General features: G+C 35.8%; 1 protein-coding gene across 2 annotated transcripts; it reads left to right on the top strand.

Annotated features, from left to right (window-relative positions):
* Positions 1-644: 644 nt before the first annotated feature.
* LOC149932301 (exportin-4-like) lies at positions 645-5,560 on the top strand. Of its 2 annotated transcripts, none has more exons than XR_016472838.1 (20): positions 645-810; positions 864-969; positions 1,039-1,180; positions 1,242-1,383; positions 1,452-1,568; positions 1,631-1,903; positions 1,968-2,125; positions 2,189-2,363; positions 2,433-2,609; positions 2,674-2,938; positions 3,012-3,352; positions 3,411-3,580; positions 3,656-3,824; positions 3,887-4,180; positions 4,252-4,444; positions 4,515-4,663; positions 4,720-4,850; positions 4,910-5,027; positions 5,105-5,193; positions 5,268-5,395. XR_016472838.1 is itself a non-coding variant. In XM_090155875.1 (20 exons), exons 1-20 carry the CDS (start codon positions 757-759, stop codon positions 5,460-5,462), a joined length of 3,462 nt encoding a protein of 1,153 aa, XP_090012001.1. In that variant the 5' UTR covers positions 646-756; the 3' UTR covers positions 5,463-5,560. The 2 variants fall into 2 exon arrangements, 1 of the variants encoding a protein (XP_090012001.1); XM_090155875.1 differs by having other exon boundaries at positions 646-810; positions 5,101-5,193; positions 5,268-5,560.
* The last annotated feature ends 13,087 nt before the right edge of the window (positions 5,561-18,647 follow it).

Raw genomic sequence — 18,647 nt, 5'->3', positions numbered from 1 at the left:
TTTAGGGATGCTCCAAAATAATGTTCTTAAGTGCTTAGGGGTTCTAAAGATCTTGATCCGATCTATGCTTGGATTAATAATAGTGTTACACTACACTATTATTGATAAAAGATACGTAGGTTTTTCTTTTTGCCGTAAAAACAGTTGTCCAGTTGGCAAAATAAGACCCCGCCCATGCATTGGTATCTCCCTGCTATAAGTGCTGTTATCACAGTTCTGGCAACGTGCACCGACTAGTCACCAGTGTTTAATCTTGGACGATGGAAGATTTTATGGAAAGGTAGTACTGTAGCAGAGACCTTAATAGGCCTAGATGGTCTCTGATTAACTTTCGTATAAGCGCTACATGTAGGTACTATGCTCAAAAATAAATGTATTATATAAAATATTATTTAGTTTGGCTATATTATGATTTTTTTTCTCTATAAACTTTGATGCTCTACTTTTGAGGCCTATTGAGCAGTTTTATTTCAATAAATAATTAAATAAATGGTTCTGTTGTAATTTCTGGTTTTGGCTACAGATGGCAATAGTGCATCGTAAATAGTGAAAATCAATGGTTGAAGCTACTAATTGAAAAGCTTTCGGAGAAGCACAAACTTTACCCATTCAATGTAAGTGACTGCACTACCTGTTAATATAATATTCCCTGTCTCAACAACGTTCAAAGCAAATCCAGAAGCAATTCGCTTCTAATGGCGAAGGTTGATAAATATTGTACGTGAAAAATCGGTTTTGAAATATTACGAAGACAGGATGGCAGACGTAAATGTTATTCAAGAATTAGAAACAATGGCACAAATTCTTATGGTATGGGTATTAAATTTTGTTTGTGAATCAATTATTTAATAATCTTCAAATAGGCTCCCCCCAACATTGTGACAATGGATCAAAGAAGAGCTGCTGAAACTGTGTTTATAAATTTTCAAAAATCAAAAATGCCTTTTGAGCTATGTAGAGTTATTCTTGGTAGGTTTTCAAAAAACCATAATATTTTCAATTTCAACCACAACCATTTCTTTTGGTTTTTTCTAACAGAAACCAGCAAAATTGAGTATGTTCATTTTCAAGCAGCTTCCCTACTCAAAAATGCTGTTATTCGTGAATGGAATATTTTAGCTATGGATGACCGTGAATCTCTGCGTTCATACTTATTACAATATGTCATGAGAAATCCTGGGTAAGTTATTCTGTGATAATTGATTTTGTATGTATAGTTAATTTTTGTTGTAATGTTTTAGTTTGGCAAGCTATGTACGTGAACAGTTAGTCCTCGTTGTAGCTATTATGGTTAAACGCAGCGGTGTTGAAGTTGGTGAAGAAGTAATAGAAAAGGTTCTTGGTGAAGTGTCCCAGCTTATTAGCAGTGGTAACCCAAGTCTCGTAAGTATTCAGTAAGCTCTTTAGTTATCGAATGTATCCTGATATTTGACATTTTCTTGTATCTCTAGCAAACTATTGGTTGTTCTATATTAACTGCTTTACTCAACGAATATTCAAGCACCACTCGGTCCAGTGATGTTGGACTTACATGGGAAATCCATCTAATTGCCAAAAAAAAGTTTGAGGTTAAACGCCTAATTTATTGCAAATTTGGGAGTGTATTTATAATGATTTTATTAATCGAAAGACTACAGATTTGAAAAGGATCTTTCAGTATTGTTTGCAAGGATTAAATGAACTGGCCAAACTCAGTCTGCCCATTCAACCAGACGCTTGCGCGCTATTAAAAAAGTTCCTTCTAATCGCTGAGCAAGTTCTAACGTGGAATTTTCAGTTTTCCATGCTTCTACCTCGAAAACTAATTGGCCTTTTTGAGGCCCAACAGTACCCCACTTTAAGACCGACTTTGGAGTGGAAAGAAGTTCTTCTGCAGGCAACTGTTGTGGAGCTTTTCTTCAAAGTATGTATCATGTTCGTTTAATATCAGTCTCTTATATTTGGAATTCAATTTAACTATCTTTTAGCTTCACTGGCAACTTCGTAGTATCCCTGACCTTTGCCATCATACTCTGCAAAGTTTAAATCAGTTAGCGTCACTTAACGGAGCCTTAATGAACAACGAAGAAGATAGGAAAATGTATCTCTCGTGGTTTATGAATGGTCTACTCAAAATGCTCATTGAGTGAGTAAACGAAACATTCTTAGGCTGCGGTTAAATCCAAATTAAATTGATTCTTTTGCGCAGAATGGAAGTATTTGAGTATGAAGCGTTGAATTTATCAAATATAATAAGTCGTTTTGGATTGTTTTTTCCTCCAACCATCATGTCATCGTTGCCAGCTGAAGTTCTTCAAACTTACATTGCTCAGTTAACTAGACTCACTTGCTTGTTTGCGGAAAATGCTTCCAAAGAAGAGGCTGTAGGGGGTTTTTTTTTTATTAGTACAATAAGGATTGCATGTAATTGAATAATGGATGTCCATAAATAGGTTCAAAAAGATAGCCAGCTCTATATGGAAGCTTTTGAGCATATTCTTGATGCTTGGATGACTCTGATTCAAGATATTCATAATTTCCCACCGGAATGCATTCAACAAGGAGCCATGCAAATATTTAATAACTACCTCCGTTGCCATTTATCACCTCCAGAGGGAACAAGAAGCTACGTTAGTTTTTCAAATTAAAGTAGAAGTAATAAAATTGAGCTAAATTGCATTTAATTTGGTATAGAATGACGATGACTTAGATAACAAAGAAATAGATGAAATTGAGGAAGATGATAGATCGAAATTTAAAGACCAACTGGCTGTGATTGGATTACTTGGAAGACAAACGTTACAACATTGCATTCCATTACTTACAAAATTGATGGAAGAGAAAGTTAGCAGGCTTCATGGCCAGTTGCAAAGAATTCAGCAAGAATCCATGACTGTCAGTGATTCCAAGATACTGGAGTCATTAAACGAAGATATTCATTGGATTGTGATGATTATTGGTTAGCGTAATGTTCTATTCTTAAATAAAAAATTTTTTGTCATTAATTATAATTTATCGTTACGATTAAATAGGACATGTTTTATGCCCAATCAGTGAAGGCGAAACGGCTTTAATCCCCAGTGAAGTGACAAGATATTGCATACAACAGTCGGGTTCTGTGTCAATGGACACGACATTGAGAGTGTTAGCTTCACCCGGTCACCGAATAGCGGATATACCTGGTGCGGATCAAACCTCTGACAATATCATTAGAGCTATCGCTTCCATCATGCGCATGTGTGAAGTTGAAAAGAGAGCCTTAATAGCCAACTTATTGCATTTATTAAGTCCCGAGCTAGCATTGACTTTAGTGTGGTTTATTCAACGATGGGCTGTCACTTACCTACTGCCAAATGAGAGCTACTATACAGAGGTATTTCTTTCAAATTAAACTAACTTTTTTTACAGGTCTTAAATGTGATATTTTGCAGTTAAGTATGACACTAACTGCCGCATTTGGAAGAGATTCCGAAGCTGGACTGTGGACTCTGAATTTTCTTCTGGAAAAACTGGAAACAAACCTTTCACTTTGGGGAACAGAACAAAAACTAGCAACGGAATCTGCTCTTACCCTTGTTGCTATTCTTAACAATGTTGAAAGGTATTTGTGATTTCAACTTTTTGGGTAATAGTACGTCTCTGTTCTGGTGTGATTATTTTTTTTTAAATTCATTAGGGGCAATCGCGCAGTAACCTGCGAAGGCCTAAATACTATTATAAAGAAACAATCAACGCATAGCTATTCTGCACTGCCAACAGCTGCCCGCAAAGCTGTTTTAAAAGCTCTTGTGATTGTAGGAACTGCCAACAAAGACTCTCAAAAGAAAGATCAGTACTGGAATGATGTATGAGAAATTTCTTAACATTTTAACTTGATAGGTTGTCTTAAACTGAATCTTTTAAACAGCTCTTAAAGCCATTACAAGAAAGGTTTCAAACAGTCTTATACAGTGGAACATTTGAACAAACTTTCCAATCGGAATTAGTCAAATCTCAAGTTTTGGATCTCATCGAATGTTTCATCGGAGTTGCGGATGGCTGTACAATTCAAAATCTACCTCGCCTTTTTCCTTATTTGTTACCTATTATGGATGATCTAGTAAAACTTGTAGATGTCTACCACAACTATAGCAACGTTGTTGGTACAGTCTTCCAGTTTTTCTGCACATCCGCTAAAAGAATACTATTTTTCTTAAATCAGGTCTGTAAAATATTATTATCCCTAAAGCTTAGCCGGATTTTCAATAATAAATTTTTATTTGTTATCATTAGGAAGAATCCAAAGCTTTCTACAAATGTTGCTTGAACATGATTGAACTATACGCTAAACACAATGCAGGGAGATTAAGTAGAGAAGCGAATGCCGAAGAAGAACAGTATCAAGATATTTTAGTTTTAATGCAACTACTCTCCGATCTTCTTTCCAAAGACTTCATTGATTTTTCCCCTAGAAATCCCATACCTCGTAAGTGGCGCCATCTGTTGTCCTTTAATTAAAGATAAATGAATTTAATTTAATTTAAATTTTATTTAAGGTCTCATAATAGGGGCCGAAGGAAATCAAGTAGTGGTTTTGAATTTGGATAACAATAACGATGACAGAGACTCTACTGTACTTGCAGCTGATGTAGCACTAGGTGGACTTCATATTATAATGCCATTGATGACTACTGAACTTCTAAAAGTAATTTATTCTGTCTAATTTTCCGTCAAATGTTTGAAATTACCTTTTTCTCCTAGTTTCCTAGTCTATGTTTGCAGTACTATAAACTAATTACATTTATTTGTGAAATATATCCAAATAAAATCTGCGCCCTACCTCCGGATCTTTTCAAAATGCTCTTGATGTCTGTAGAGTTAGGATTAAACAAGTATTGAAGACAGAATTTAATATTTGATGTATTTTTATTAATTATTTTTTCTCTCTTAGTTTTACTGCAGAAATAACAAATTTATCATTAGATTTCTTATCAGTTTTGGGAGAGTATGTTAAAAAAGAAAAAATGGAGGGCCAACCAACTTATTTGGCTTTAGAACCATTCCTTAAGGTTGTTGTAATTTTTTAAATTTATTTTTATAATTTATTATTCCATTTAATCAAATTTTTATTTAAAATTTCAGCTAGTTTTTGATATGGTGGTTATGGAGTCATTAGATTCAGCTTTAACGTTAACAGCAACAAGTACTCTATTTACCTTAATTTGCTGTTATCAGGTAAGATGTCACAAAAATGTTAAGTCACTTTTAGCATTTATTAAAATTGCTTTGGTCATTCTCGCCATTATTAGGATAAATTTAAAGTATTAGTTGAACTACTGATAAATGTCCAAACGGAACCTGGAAGCGCACAGAGACTAGTGGAAGCTTTTAACGAGCTAACTCAAGATGTAAATTTTAATATGGATAGACAAAATAGAGCACTTTTCAAGAATAAGTGTGAAAAATTTATCACAAACGTTCGTGGCTTCCTCTGTATTAAATAAATATTGAATCTGCGATTATAATTGTTAAAAAAAGTGTTTTTTAAAGTATTTATTTATCTAAGAAGTTTTTATAAAAATGTTTTTTTCAGTAATTTTAAATAAAATCAATAAAAAAATCTTAATTTGGTTAAAAAATTGGCAAAGGTCGATTTAAAGTTTTTAAATGCGACCGGAAGTAAATAATTTTCTGGCCAAAGTGCAGAGGAATATGCGCGACCGAAATGAGTATAGGTGGCTTAACGGCGCTTAATCCATGGCTTCTCCGAGGTAGTGCCCTATGTTGGGTGGGGCGCATTTGGCCGACTGCTCATATGTCCGAATGCCCATATGGCCGACTACTCATTAGGCCGACTACTCATTAGGCGGACTACTCATTAGGCCGACTACTCATTAGGCCGACTACTCATTTGGCCGACTACTCATTAGGCCGATTACTCATTTGGCCGACCACTCTTTTAGCCGAAATTCTGGTCGGTCAAATGAGCAGCCCATTTGTCCGACTACTCATTTGGCCGACTATTTTAGCCGAAATTCTGGTCGGCCAAATGAGCAGCCCATTTGTCCGACTGCTCATTTGGCTGACTACTCATTTGGCCGACTGCTCATTTGACCAACTGCTTATTTGACCGACTTTTATACTATAGCCTGTCCTATACTATGTTTTTAGTGTTCGGTTGACTTATAGAACGGGCGATGTATTCTAAGTATTGGCGCCGCGCACTCACTTCGCTCGAGCGCCGGTCCGGCGCCCCCCCCTAGCCCCGTTCTATATAACCAAGCTGGGCCTTCTAAAACGCGACCTAGTATAGTCCAACCGCCAAATGAGTAGTCCATTTGGCCGACTGTCTATATGTCCGACTTCTCAGCGGCCAAATGGACAGTCGGCGTAACGTGTATTTTGTGGTCGGCCAAATGAGAAGTCGGCCCAACGAAACTCTCCCCCTATGATCTAGAAGTCATAAAAACGTTTTTTCTTAAATAAACAATATTCAAAAATTATCTTAAAATACAAGTATCATTATTTATAAAGCCAAAATGAAGAATAACGATGGAGAAAAACTATTAACGTCTGCTTTAGCCGCTACCTATCTAGGTTTCAATGGCGAACCAAAGGGGGCGTAGCGATAGTTTTCGGTCGCGAATACAATAGGGATTTGGCAGCATGACGTATATAAAACGTCACCCATGCTTTTTCCAATTTGAAAAAAAAAAGAATACCAGCATGGCGGCCATAGCAAAAGTTACGGCGTGACGTCATGCTTCCAAGTCCCTATATTTGTTTTAGATAGAAGTCTCCCTATGCATATACTGGAAAATTGTAAATATCTTGGTTATCCACGTTGGATTCTTGGGCCGGCTCCCGCTGTATTTCTGAGATATGTTTCCGGCACGTGACCTCCGAAAAATTCGCCTCCATCGGTAGTACGCTATCTTTAGTTGGTTACCAAGTAACCAAGGTAGCTAAGGAGCAATTGTTTTCGGAGTTCCGGAAACCAGATATTTCGGCTTAGCGGAAGTCTCGCAAATTTTAGACAACAGAAGCTAGGAGCAACAAACACAACACCCCAGCTACATGTAGAAGGCCCTGTGCTGAGAAAACATCTTGATTACGCAATAACTATGAAAATCAGTTTGGTTGTAAATCTCGTTAATTGTCATTCTTATTGTTATTAAAGGGATCCATCACTCACAACAGGGATCCCCCTGTTGTGAGTGATGGATCCCTTTAATAACAATAACATAGGGGTAACATAAAATCCAGACTTGCAGTGTGCTTCAAAACCAGTTTTTGTGACCCCTATGCCTTCCCCTGTTGTGAGTGAGGGATCCCTTTAAGTTACTTATGGTATTAACATAAGTCTATAATTATTTTTCATAAGTTTGTCACTTTGGGGAATATTTTACTGAGAGCTAGTGACTGGAGTGACTTCACCACAAGAAGAAAATCAAAGGCTACGTGTGACGCGTTAGCAAGCGGACGCAAAACTGCGACGAAGCCCGTAATGCAGTCTGTCTTGTGAATAGCTCTCAGTAAAACTTTAGCATGTGAAGAATAGGAAGTGTCACACTTATATTAAAATATTATACACTTATGGTATTACATGGAAGGTGGAGCAACGAATTTATAATTTGTAGAAAAGCTTAGTCTAATCGAGTAACAACTGGGATCCACTTTGAACTATACTTTGTATAACTCTTGGGGGAAAGTACTGGTTCAGTAATTTTCAGTTACGCATTGTAAGCTTGCGCGATGGTCTATTGATATTGTACGCTTTTTTCGAGTGGATGGTCGCAGATGAAATCTTTTATTGGCCCATGGTCGCACCGTCGCAGGTTCAAATTTCTCATTGTAGTTTTTTAAAAGTTCTTTAAAATTTTATTTTTGTAATAATAACATTATTATAATTTTAATTCTGTACATTATAACGTGTTTTAAAGTTTTAATTTTTAGTTTATATTAAAAATTTTCCTTTACACGACGGCCGGATTCGATCGTACATCAATCCCTATGGAAAAAGTTTACACGGGTTCAATGTGGAACGGGAGATGTCGCCACTGCGGCGAAAGAAACGAATCTTATCTTTAGAGATCTAATTTTATAATTTATGGTGAAACTGTTGTTCCAGATTTTGACATGGCGGAATAGCTAGAGCGTTTATACTTTATTTGCGAGTGAAGAATAGGAAATATTATACTTCAAAGGTCCATCTAAAGTATTTTATTTAAAGTTAATATTGCAGAAAGTAAACAGATTCGATCAATTTCATCTAGTAGCAGCGCTAGGGCAGAAAAATCCCAAATTACGATTGGTCGGATCGGTTATCACGAGGTACGGAAAGGAAGGAGCTACTTGAAATTCGGCCTGAACCTCTCAAATGATTCTGTGGCCCTTTAAGGAAGTAATATTCATTAGAGGGTCACTAATTTCCGAAAAAAAAAGGTTGGAAAATTCCAGAATAGGAGTGTTTGGATCTCCTACCAAGAGATACGAAAAGAAGGGAGTGGCGTAAACTAAGGGGGATTTCAGTGTCACCATAAGTGTATAATATTGTTACATAAGTGTGTGTTACACAAGTGTGACGCTTCTTATTCTTCACACGCAAAATTTTTACTGAGAGCTATTCACAAGACAGACTGCATTACGGGCTTCGTCGACGTTTTGCGTCCGCTTACTAACGCGTCACACGTAGCCTTTGACAGCGCCTCCCTTGGGGGATATTTTCTTCTTGTGATGACATCACTCCGTTACTAGCTCTCAGTAAAATATTCCTCAAAGTGACAAACTTATGAAACAATATTATAGACTTATGGTGTTACCCGGCCCTTGGACAAAGCTTACAAACGCCGGTGTGGACCTTTAAAGGAGCTATTAGTCTTGGTAGCACTGCGGCCAAAGATTTTGTTAACACTTCTTATGTAGCGTTTGCTGAAGCTTTATCCAAATCAAGGTTTTTCCAGTTTTCCCGTTAGTAGAGGGCGTAGCGATATATTTTGGTGGTGATTAAACATCATTTTAAAATTTGAATTACCCAATAGGCCTATTGATATTCCTAAGAAGTTACGAATACTCGTGAAGTGCATGTTGTCAGTTATTAGTAAAGTTATGATTTATTTGCCTATTTTTTGTTTTAGTCAAATATTTTACCCGCTATTAAACTCTATTCCACATAAAAATACTGTCGTTAATTTAAATTAATTATTAATTGTAATAATTTAATAGACGGTGACCTTTCAGGCTTTCCTAATTAATGATTTCTATAGTCATTGGTGAGACAAACTATCAATCCTTGAACCAAGAATTTGAACCCGCTATGAGATGCTCCCGAAAGACACAGCCACATTTTCCGAGCATTCCAATCGCCAATGGAATATGAACTTCTCACCTTTTGTTTGGCTTTCGAAAAAATGGACAGGACGAGACGTTGCTACGGAGCACCAGTGCCATCTCGGAGCCAGAGCCGTCTTTACCTTCTAGGAGCCCTACTTAATATGGCCGGGTCTTTAGTGAATACTTTACAACTAAATTATAAAAAATATAAAGGACCAGACGGCGCCCCTTCGGAGCGCGGTGCCTTAGGGCTTAGCCCTACCTAGTCCAATGGTAGAGATGGGCCTGCTCGGAGCAAGCACCGTGATGTTTCTGTCTAATCTGAAGCAATCTTTGAGCACTCCAATGGAAATCGCTATCAGAATCTAGAGACAATCTCTCCTCCCGTTTTACATGGTAGGCGTGTACCAAATCAGAAGTGTTACGACTCTTGTGTACTGGACATTTTGTCGTACCATCCAGCAGACGAACATGCAGATAAACTCTTAACTGTCTGGCTATGTTGCGTTTTCCTGATTTTCGTTAAAACGCACTTGAATTGGAACGTTTAATCTAAACGTATTCCAAATTCTACCAACGATACAATAGATACCATAATGAATTTTCGTTGTATGCATTTTATCGGCTATCCCGAACATTTTACAGGCGAACTTTCTCTGGCTGCAGTTGTCGTTCTCCCAGCTACTGTCCCGACTATGCCGATAGCTTTACGGGCCGACGTCTTTTTTAAATTAATGATTTAATAATGAACATTAACCGGAAATATCCTGAAATATTGAAAGAACGAATGTTTCAAATGTCAGGTTTCCGTTTGCTGGTTTTAGAATTTATATACGATGAGTAATGTTTTCTCTAGACGACTCCTAAATTCCAATCTAAAACTCTATCCATTATACAATTCTAAGCTAGCAAAGTAGTTTCAGTCTGTGAGCCCAAAAATAAATTTAGCATACGGGGAAAATCTTAATTCCTTCAGGAAAAACTTGACAGAATTTTAAGTTTACTAAAAAATTAAAAATTAAAATCCAAAAAAGTTGTCTTGTGCACAAGAATTAGAAAAACCTCGACTGTAGTTTAATGAGGTAAGATTCCCTAATGTTAAGTTCCAAACTTGATTGAAGAATTAAATAACATAAAGCCAATGTGAGCCACGAAAGAATAGAAAAATCTGCATTAGTGGAACATATTGCCAAATATGGTCACGAAGTACAAATGGAATAACATCACGCTGTAAAACGAAGGTAATAATTTTATGGAATTTAACATTAGGGAATCTTACCTCATTAAACAATAAAAAATTAAAAATTTATCCCTCAATAGAGATTTTGGTTCAGGCATAGAATGTTTAAATAATTGGAAAAAATTAAATTAAATAAATACTGCGGTCGAGGTTTTTTAAAAAGACCACTTTGTTGGTGTTTAATTTTTTAGTATACAATTTGCGCAAGTGAATCGCTAATATTTATTTAATTAATTCTTAAGTTGCTTCGATGTTACGGAAGTTTTGTGTTTTGGATAGTGTTGTAAGTCGGAAAATTTTCCGAGGAAAAATTTCCGTATTTTTCCGAAAAAAAGTTTTAATTCCATGATTAGTCTAATATATTATTCGCAAATTTAAATAAAGCGGTAATTACGCCTAATTTTGTGAATCTTAAAGTAAAACTAAACCTCTAGACTAGTTAAACTGATTAACAGTGTAACACTATTAATGTTTTGTAGTATGTTTACTGATATTAGACATTTTATATCGATAAAAAGTTAAAAACATTAAAAACCTTTAAAAAGTAATTTATGTTTGAATTTTTTATTTTTACGATTAGCGGAAAATTTTCCGCAATTCGGAAAATTGTCTGGAAAATTTTCCGCATTTTATTTTTCCGGAAAATTAACAACACTAGTTTTGGATAATGTTATAATCAATATACCATTTATGAGAACTAGTAACGTAAAATATTAATAGTTAATACCTTTTCTCACATACGGGTTAAAATATATCAACTACTCAGTTGAATGAGTGTAGAGAACTATTCCGATAAAAATTTGAAAACTAATTTTTTTGTAGGACATTTATTATTCTCGGAAAATAGAAGGGATTACGCATTTTATTCAACTCTTCATATTTCAGTAAATATAAAGCCTTAATTTAAAGTATAATTTAGCTAGTTCTACAGAAATTATATTCAATACCGGAAGAAAATAATATGTTTTGAACGAAAAAAGTATCTCCCTTCCTATACAGCTTATGTTATTCTCAGGGAGGCTATTGTATAAAAATCAAAATTGACAAAAAAAAAATCATGATACGTCAAAAATGACAATGCGCGTTGTGCAGAAGAGCGCTGGTATCGAAATGTCAAGCTATCGAAAGGTTTGGTCAAATTCAAAATCGCGGAGGTCTGTAATTCCAACGTAAGTGATTTAGATGTGATGCTTCGAGATACGGTCGATGGTGCCAATTTAAGTCTTGGGCACCAAAAATAAACCGGTATTTTACTTAAGCTTTTAGTTTAAGATTTGACTAGAAAACCGGATATAGCGTAACATACTGTCACTACTTAAAGTTGAACTTTCGCAATCGATAGTTTCTAAGGAGATGCTGAATAACGTGGAATGGAATAACGTGGAAAATATCGGGCCACCGGAATAACGTGGAATCTGAATAAAGTGGAATCTGAATAACGTGGAATCTGAATAAAGTGGAATCCGAATAACGTGGAAACCGAATAACGTGGAATCGGAATAACGTGGAATCTGAATAACGTGGAATCTGAATAACGTGGGATCTGAATAACGTAGAATCTGAATAACGTGGAATCTGAATAACGTGGAATCTGAATAACGTGGAATCCGAATAACGTGGAAACTCTATAACGTGGATTCTGAATAACGTGGAATCTGAATAACGTGGAATTGGAATAACGTGGAAAATGTTAAAACTGGAATAACGTGGAAACTGAATAACGTTGAAAATGTTAAAACTGGAATAACGTGGAAACTGAATAACGTGGAAAATGTTACAACCGGAATAACGTGTAATCGGAATAACGTGAATAATGTTAAAACCGGAATAACGTGGAAAATGTTAAAACCGGAATAACGTGGAATCGGAATAACGTGGAAAATGTTAAAACCGGAATAACGTGGAATCGGAATAACTTGGAAAATGTTAAAACTGGACTAACATGGAACCGGAATAACTTGGAAAGTAGATTAAAATGTATATGCCTAAAAGTGTGCTTAAATACTAAACTTACCTTTTTAATTTTTATGAGCCCTATTTCTATTGATTATACAGATTTTTAACTAATCCTTTATTTTTTATTTGTGCTTTTATCCTACATGTCCTATAATACGCGAGGACTTAACAATTTCATTGATTTTTTAAAGAAAATAAACAACATGAAAAATTGTAAACTGACGTTCGCGTGCTGGCAAGAAACCTTAATTAATCGTGCTCCGATTACTATTAATTTTACGTTGTTTTACAAACAACAGAGCTGGTATAGGTTTCAGTTATGACTTAATTTTTTTTAAATAATAAAGGAATTTTGGTGTCTGATATTATCCCAGGTTTTCTAGAAAGAATCAATTTGGATTCCGATTTAAATATAATACTTTATAATTGTTATTTCTCTCAAGTAGACTCTGAGGCTGTAAAAATGATTGAGTTAGGAAGGAATGATATAGAAGCTATTAATCCTCATAACTTTATTGTCGTTGGTGACTTCAATAGTACATTGAATCCTAAATTAGATAAATACACTCCCTTTAAGAAAAAATTTAATATCTCATATAATTGGTAATTTTATCAAACAATATGTTTGAAATTTGGAGTTGAGCAGCTAAATGAAATGAAATTAATGCTGCCATTATCTTTTTGTTCCGATTTAACGTAATTCCAGTTTTAACATTTTCCACGTTATTCCAATTCCACGTTATTCCAGTTTTAACATTTTCCACGTTATTCCAATTCCACGTTATTCCAGTTTTAACATTTTCCACGTTATTCCAATTCCACGTTATTCCAGTTTTAACATTTTCCACGTTATTCCAATTCCACGTTATTCCAGTTTTAACATTTTCCACGTTATTTAGTTTACACGTTATTCAGTTTCCACGTTATTCCTGTTCCACGTTATTCCAGTTTTAACTTTTCCCACGTTATTTAGTTTACACGTTATTCAGTTTCCACGCTATTCCGGTTCCACGTTATTCCGGTTGTAACATTTTCCACGTTATCCCGATTCCACGTTATTCCAGTTTTAACATTTTCCACGTTATTTAGTTTCCACGTTATTCCAGTTTTAACATTTTCCACGTTATTCCAATTCCACGGTATTCAGTTTCCACATTATTCCAGTTTTAACATTTTCCACGTTATTCCAATTCCACGGTATTCCAGTTTTAACATTTTCCACGTTATTTAGTTTACACGTTATTCAGTTTCCACGTTATTCCGGTTCCACGTTATTCCAGTTTTAACATTTTCCACGTTATTCCAATTCCACGTTATTCCAGTTTTAACATTTTCCACGTTATTTAGTTTACACGTTATTCAGTTTCCACGTTATTCCTGTTCCACGTTATTCCAGTTTTAACTTTTCCCACGTTATTTAGTTTACACGTTATTCAGTTTCCACGCTATTCCGGTTCCACGTTATTCCGGTTGTAACATTTTCCACGTTATCCCGATTCCACGTTATTCCAGTTTTAACATTTTCCACGTTATTTAGTTTCCACGTTATTCCAGTTTTAACATTTTCCACGTTATTCCAATTCCACGGTATTCAGTTTCCACATTATTCCAGTTTTAACATTTTCCACGTTATTCCAATTCCACGGTATTCAGTTTCCACATTATTCCAGTTTTAACATTTTCCACGTTATTCCAATTCCACGTTATTCCAGTTTTAACATTTTCCACGTTATTTAGTTTACACGTTATTCAGTTTCCACGTTATTCCGGTTCCACGTTATTCAGTTTCCACGTTATTCCAGTTTTAACATTTTCCACGTTATTCCAATTCCACGTTATTCAGTTTCCAAGTTATTCCAGTTTTAACATTTTCCACGTTATTCCAATTCCACGTTATTCAGTTTCCAAGTTATTCCAGTTTTAACATTTTCCAGGTTATTCCAATTCCACGTTATTCAGTTTCCAAGTTATTCCAGTTTTAACATTTTCCACGTTATTCCAATTCCACGTTATTCCAGTTTTAACATTTTCCACGTTATTCCGGTTCCACGTTATTCCAGTTTTAACATTTTCCACGTTATGTAGTTTCCACGTTATTCAGTTTCCACGTTATTCCAGTTTTAACATTTTCCACGTTATTCCAATTCCACGGTATTCAGTTTCCACGTTATTCCAGTTTTAACATTTTCCACGTTATTCCAATTCCACGTTATTCAGTTTCCAAGTTATTCCAGTTTTAACATTTTCCACGTTATTCCAATTCCACGTTATTCAGTTTCCAAGTTATTCCAGTTTTAACATTTTTCACGTTATTCCAATTCCACGTTATTCAGTTTCCAAGTTATTCCAGTTTTAACATTTTCCACGTTATTCCAATTCCACGTTATTCAGTTTTCAAGTTATTCCAGTTTTAACATTTTCCACGTTATTCCAATTCCACGTTATTCCAGTTTTAACATTTTTCACGTTATTCCAATTCCACGTTATTCCAGTTTTAACATTTTCCACGTTATTTAGTTTACACGTTATTCAGTTTCCACGTTATTCCGGTTCCACGTTATTCCAGTTTTAACTTTTCCCACGTTATTTAGTTTACACGTTATTCAGTTTCCACGCTATTCCGGTTCCACGTTATTCCGGTTGTAACATTTTCCACGTTATCCCGATTCCACGTTATTCCAGTTTTAACATTTTCCATGTTATTTAGTTTCCACGTTATTCCAGTTTTAACATTTTCCACGTTATTCCAATTCCACGGTATTCAGTTTCCACATTATTCCAGTTTTAACATTTTCCACGTTATTCCAATTCCACGTTATTCAGTTTCCACATTATTCCAGTTTTAACATTTTCCACGTTATTCCAATTCCACGGTATTCAGTTTCCGCATTATTCCAGTTTTAACATTTTCCACGTTATTCCAATTCCACGTTATTCCAGTTTTAACATTTTCCACGTTATGTAGTTTCCACGTTATTCCAGTTTTAACATTTTCCACGTTATTCCAATTCCACGGTATTCAGTTTCCAAGTTATTCCAGTTTTAACATTTTCCACGTTATTCCAATTCCACGTTATTCAGTTTCCAAGTTATTCCAGTTTTAACATATTCCACGTTATTCCAATTCCACGTTATTCAGTTTCCAAGTTATTCCAGTTTTAACATTTTCCACGTTATTCCAATTCCACGTTATTCCAGTTTTAACATTTTCCAAGTTATTTAGTTTCCACATTATTCATTTTCCACGTGATTCCGGTTCCACGTTATTCCAATTCCACGGTATTCAGTCTCCACGTTATTCCAGTTTTAACATTTTCCACGTTATTCCAATTCCACGTTATTCAGTTTCCAAGTTATTCCAGTTTTAACATTTTCCACGTTATTCCAATTCCACGTTATTCAGTTTCCAAGTTATTCCAGTTTTAACATTTTCCACGTTATTCCAATTCCACGTTATTCAGTTTCCAAGTTATTCCAGTTTTAACATTTTCCACGTTATTCCAATTCCACGTTATTCAGTTTTCAAGTTATTCCAGTTTTAACATTTTCCACGTTATTCCAATTCCACGTTATTCAAGTTTTAACATTTTTCACGTTATTCCAATTCCACGTTATTCCAGTTTTAACATTTCCCACGTTATTTAGTTTACACGTTATTCAGTTTCCACGCTATTCCGGTTCCACGTTATTCCGGTTGTAACATTTTCCACGTTATCCCGATTCCACGTTATTCCAGTTTTAACATTTTCCATGTTATTTAGTTTCCACGTTATTCCAGTTTTAACATTTTCCACGTTATTCCAATTCCACGGTATTCAGTTTTCAAGTTATTCCAGTTTTAACATTTTCCACGTTATTCCAATTCCACGTTATTCCAGTTTTAACATTTTTCACGTTATTCCAATTCCACGTTATTCCAGTTTTAACATTTCCCACGTTATTTAGTTTACACGTTATTCAGTTTCCACGCTATTCCGGTTCCACGTTATTCCGGTTGTAACATTTTCCACGTTATCCCGATTCCACGTTATTCCAGTTTTAACATTTTCCATGTTATTTAGTTTCCACGTTATTCCAGTTTTAACATTTTCCACGTTATTCCAATTCCACGGTATTCAGTTTCCACATTATTCCAGTTTTAACATTTTCCACGTTATTCCAATTACACGTTATTCAGTTTCCACATTATTCCAGTTTTAACATTTTCCACGTTATTCCAATTCCACGGTATTCAGTTTCCACATTATTCCAGTTTTAACATTTTCCACGTTATTCCAATTCCACGTTATTCCAGTTTTAACATTTTCCACGTTATTTAGTTTACACGTTATTCAGTTTCCACGTTATTCCAGTTTTAACATTTTCCACGTTATGTAGTTTCCACGTTATTCAGTTTCCACGTTATTCCAGTTTTAACATTTTCCACGTTATTCCAATTCCACGGTATTCAGTTTTCAAGTTATTCCAGTTTTATCATTTTCCACGTTATTCCAATTCCACGTTATTCAGTTTCCAAGTTATTCCAGTTTTAACATTTTCCACGTTATTCCAATTCCACGTTATTCAGTTTCCAAGTTATTCCAGTTTTAACATTTTCCACGTTATTCCAATTCCACGTTATTCAGTTTCCAAGTTATTCCAGTTTTAACATTTTCCACGTTATTCCAATTCCACGTTATTCAGTTTCCACGTTATTCCAATTCCACGTTATTCCAGTTTTAACATTTTCCAAGTTATTTAGTTTCCACATTATTCATTTTCCACGTGATTCCGGTTCCACGTTATTCCAATGGCTTGATATTTTCCACGTTATTCCATTCCACGTTATTCAGGCGATCCGTTTCTACACATGCGCATTACAATTTTGGAGGGATCGAGATTTTTTTATCAATTTGGATTTTTACAGAATAGTCTTCCAGGCTCAAGCTCATTCTTCAGAAAGAAAAATAGTGCAGTGTGAAATTATAAATAATATAGACAGCTCGTACCTTAGATTTGTTTACCCACTTGCCGCCGGAACTCCGAAAACATTAGCTCCACAGATACTATGGCAACCAACTATAGATAGCGCCCTACCGCAAGTAATGGAGCTCGATTTTTCGGAGGTCATGTACCGGAAGTAGGCAATCGCTTCGTTGGAAAGCCTCGTTGAATCCGTTCCTCGTACGAAATATCTTAGAAACGTCAAACAACACGCGTTAAATTTCATCCATATTTGTTTACTTTTTTAAAACGAAAACATCTAAGAATTTGAATATTTGATCTAAAAATGCCCGTACAAGCGTTTCAAACTCTGGTTCGGAAAAACCATAGAAAAATGGTAATATCTTATAGGAAAATCCGAAATCCCCGTTTTCCAGCTTTATTCGGTGATCCTTGTTGTATCTATACGTATATATCAACAGGAAAGGTTCAGTCCGAACAGGTTGCTCGAATGGAGGAAAGGAAGAGTCGAAAATATTGATTTAAGAGGCTTTTTATCCCGATACGGGATGTAGATTCGTCGTAAAGTGAAATACCGATACGACTGCTCCGAGAAACAGAGAAAAAAGAGTCTTTCAGCGGCTCCCTTTATGCAGAAACGTTATTTCTGGAATAGAAGGCCCCCGCGAATAAAAAAGCAAAGCCGAAAGAGATCAGCGCCATAATGTAGGGGAGAATACGATTGTGATGAAAGTCGCGCGAGGCGGCCTATGGGCCCGAGTAACTTCTCCTTCGATAAGCGCCAAAAAAGGATAAATCTTTATTATTTAGCCGTAGAAAATCGTAGTTTATAGCTGGGCGCGCGTAAAAGCGGGATTCGGTCGAAGGAGGGGGGAGAGGGGGATATCGCCTACGGCGGTTTACCGTAAAACAAAAGTAAACCTTATTACGCTAAGCCCAAAATCTCGCGCCCGCTCGCGCCTTAAATAAGTACTCGGAGTACTTGGGAAGGCTTTAAAATGTTTGACGATGAAAAGTTTACGCGAAGAAGTGGCGAGAAGAGGCCGGCAAAGAGAGCGAGATACGGGGGCCAGCGCCCCCACTCGCCGAGAGTAAAAAGCTTTCGACTCGTTCCAAAATCCGATATTATAGACGGGTTTTGTAGCGAATATCTCGGTGTTCTCTCGCCAGAGCGCGCTTTTTGAGAGAGACGGTGGTCCTTCACTGGGGGCGATTT

The sequence above is a fragment of the Leiobunum rupestre genome, chromosome 8, assembly GCF_980474605.1.
Source record: "Leiobunum rupestre chromosome 8, qqLeiRupe1.1.hap1, whole genome shotgun sequence".
Taxonomy (NCBI): Eukaryota; Metazoa; Arthropoda; class Arachnida; order Opiliones; family Sclerosomatidae; genus Leiobunum; species Leiobunum rupestre.
This window is presented reverse-complemented; position numbering and strand designations above follow the sequence as displayed.

What these genes read in the sequence shown, in the direction of transcription:
- LOC149932301 (XM_090155875.1), top strand. Translation starts at nt 757, where the DNA reads ATGGCAGACGTAAATGTTATTCAAGAATTAGAAACAATGGCACAAATT. An exon ending in CAGAGGGAACAAGAAGCTAC is followed by an intron (nt 2,610 to 2,673) that starts GTTAGTTTTTCA and finishes AATTTGGTATAG; the next exon opens with AATGACGATGACTTAGATAA. An exon ending in ATGAGAGCTACTATACAGAG is followed by an intron (nt 3,353 to 3,410) that starts GTATTTCTTTCA and finishes GATATTTTGCAG; the next exon opens with TTAAGTATGACACTAACTGC.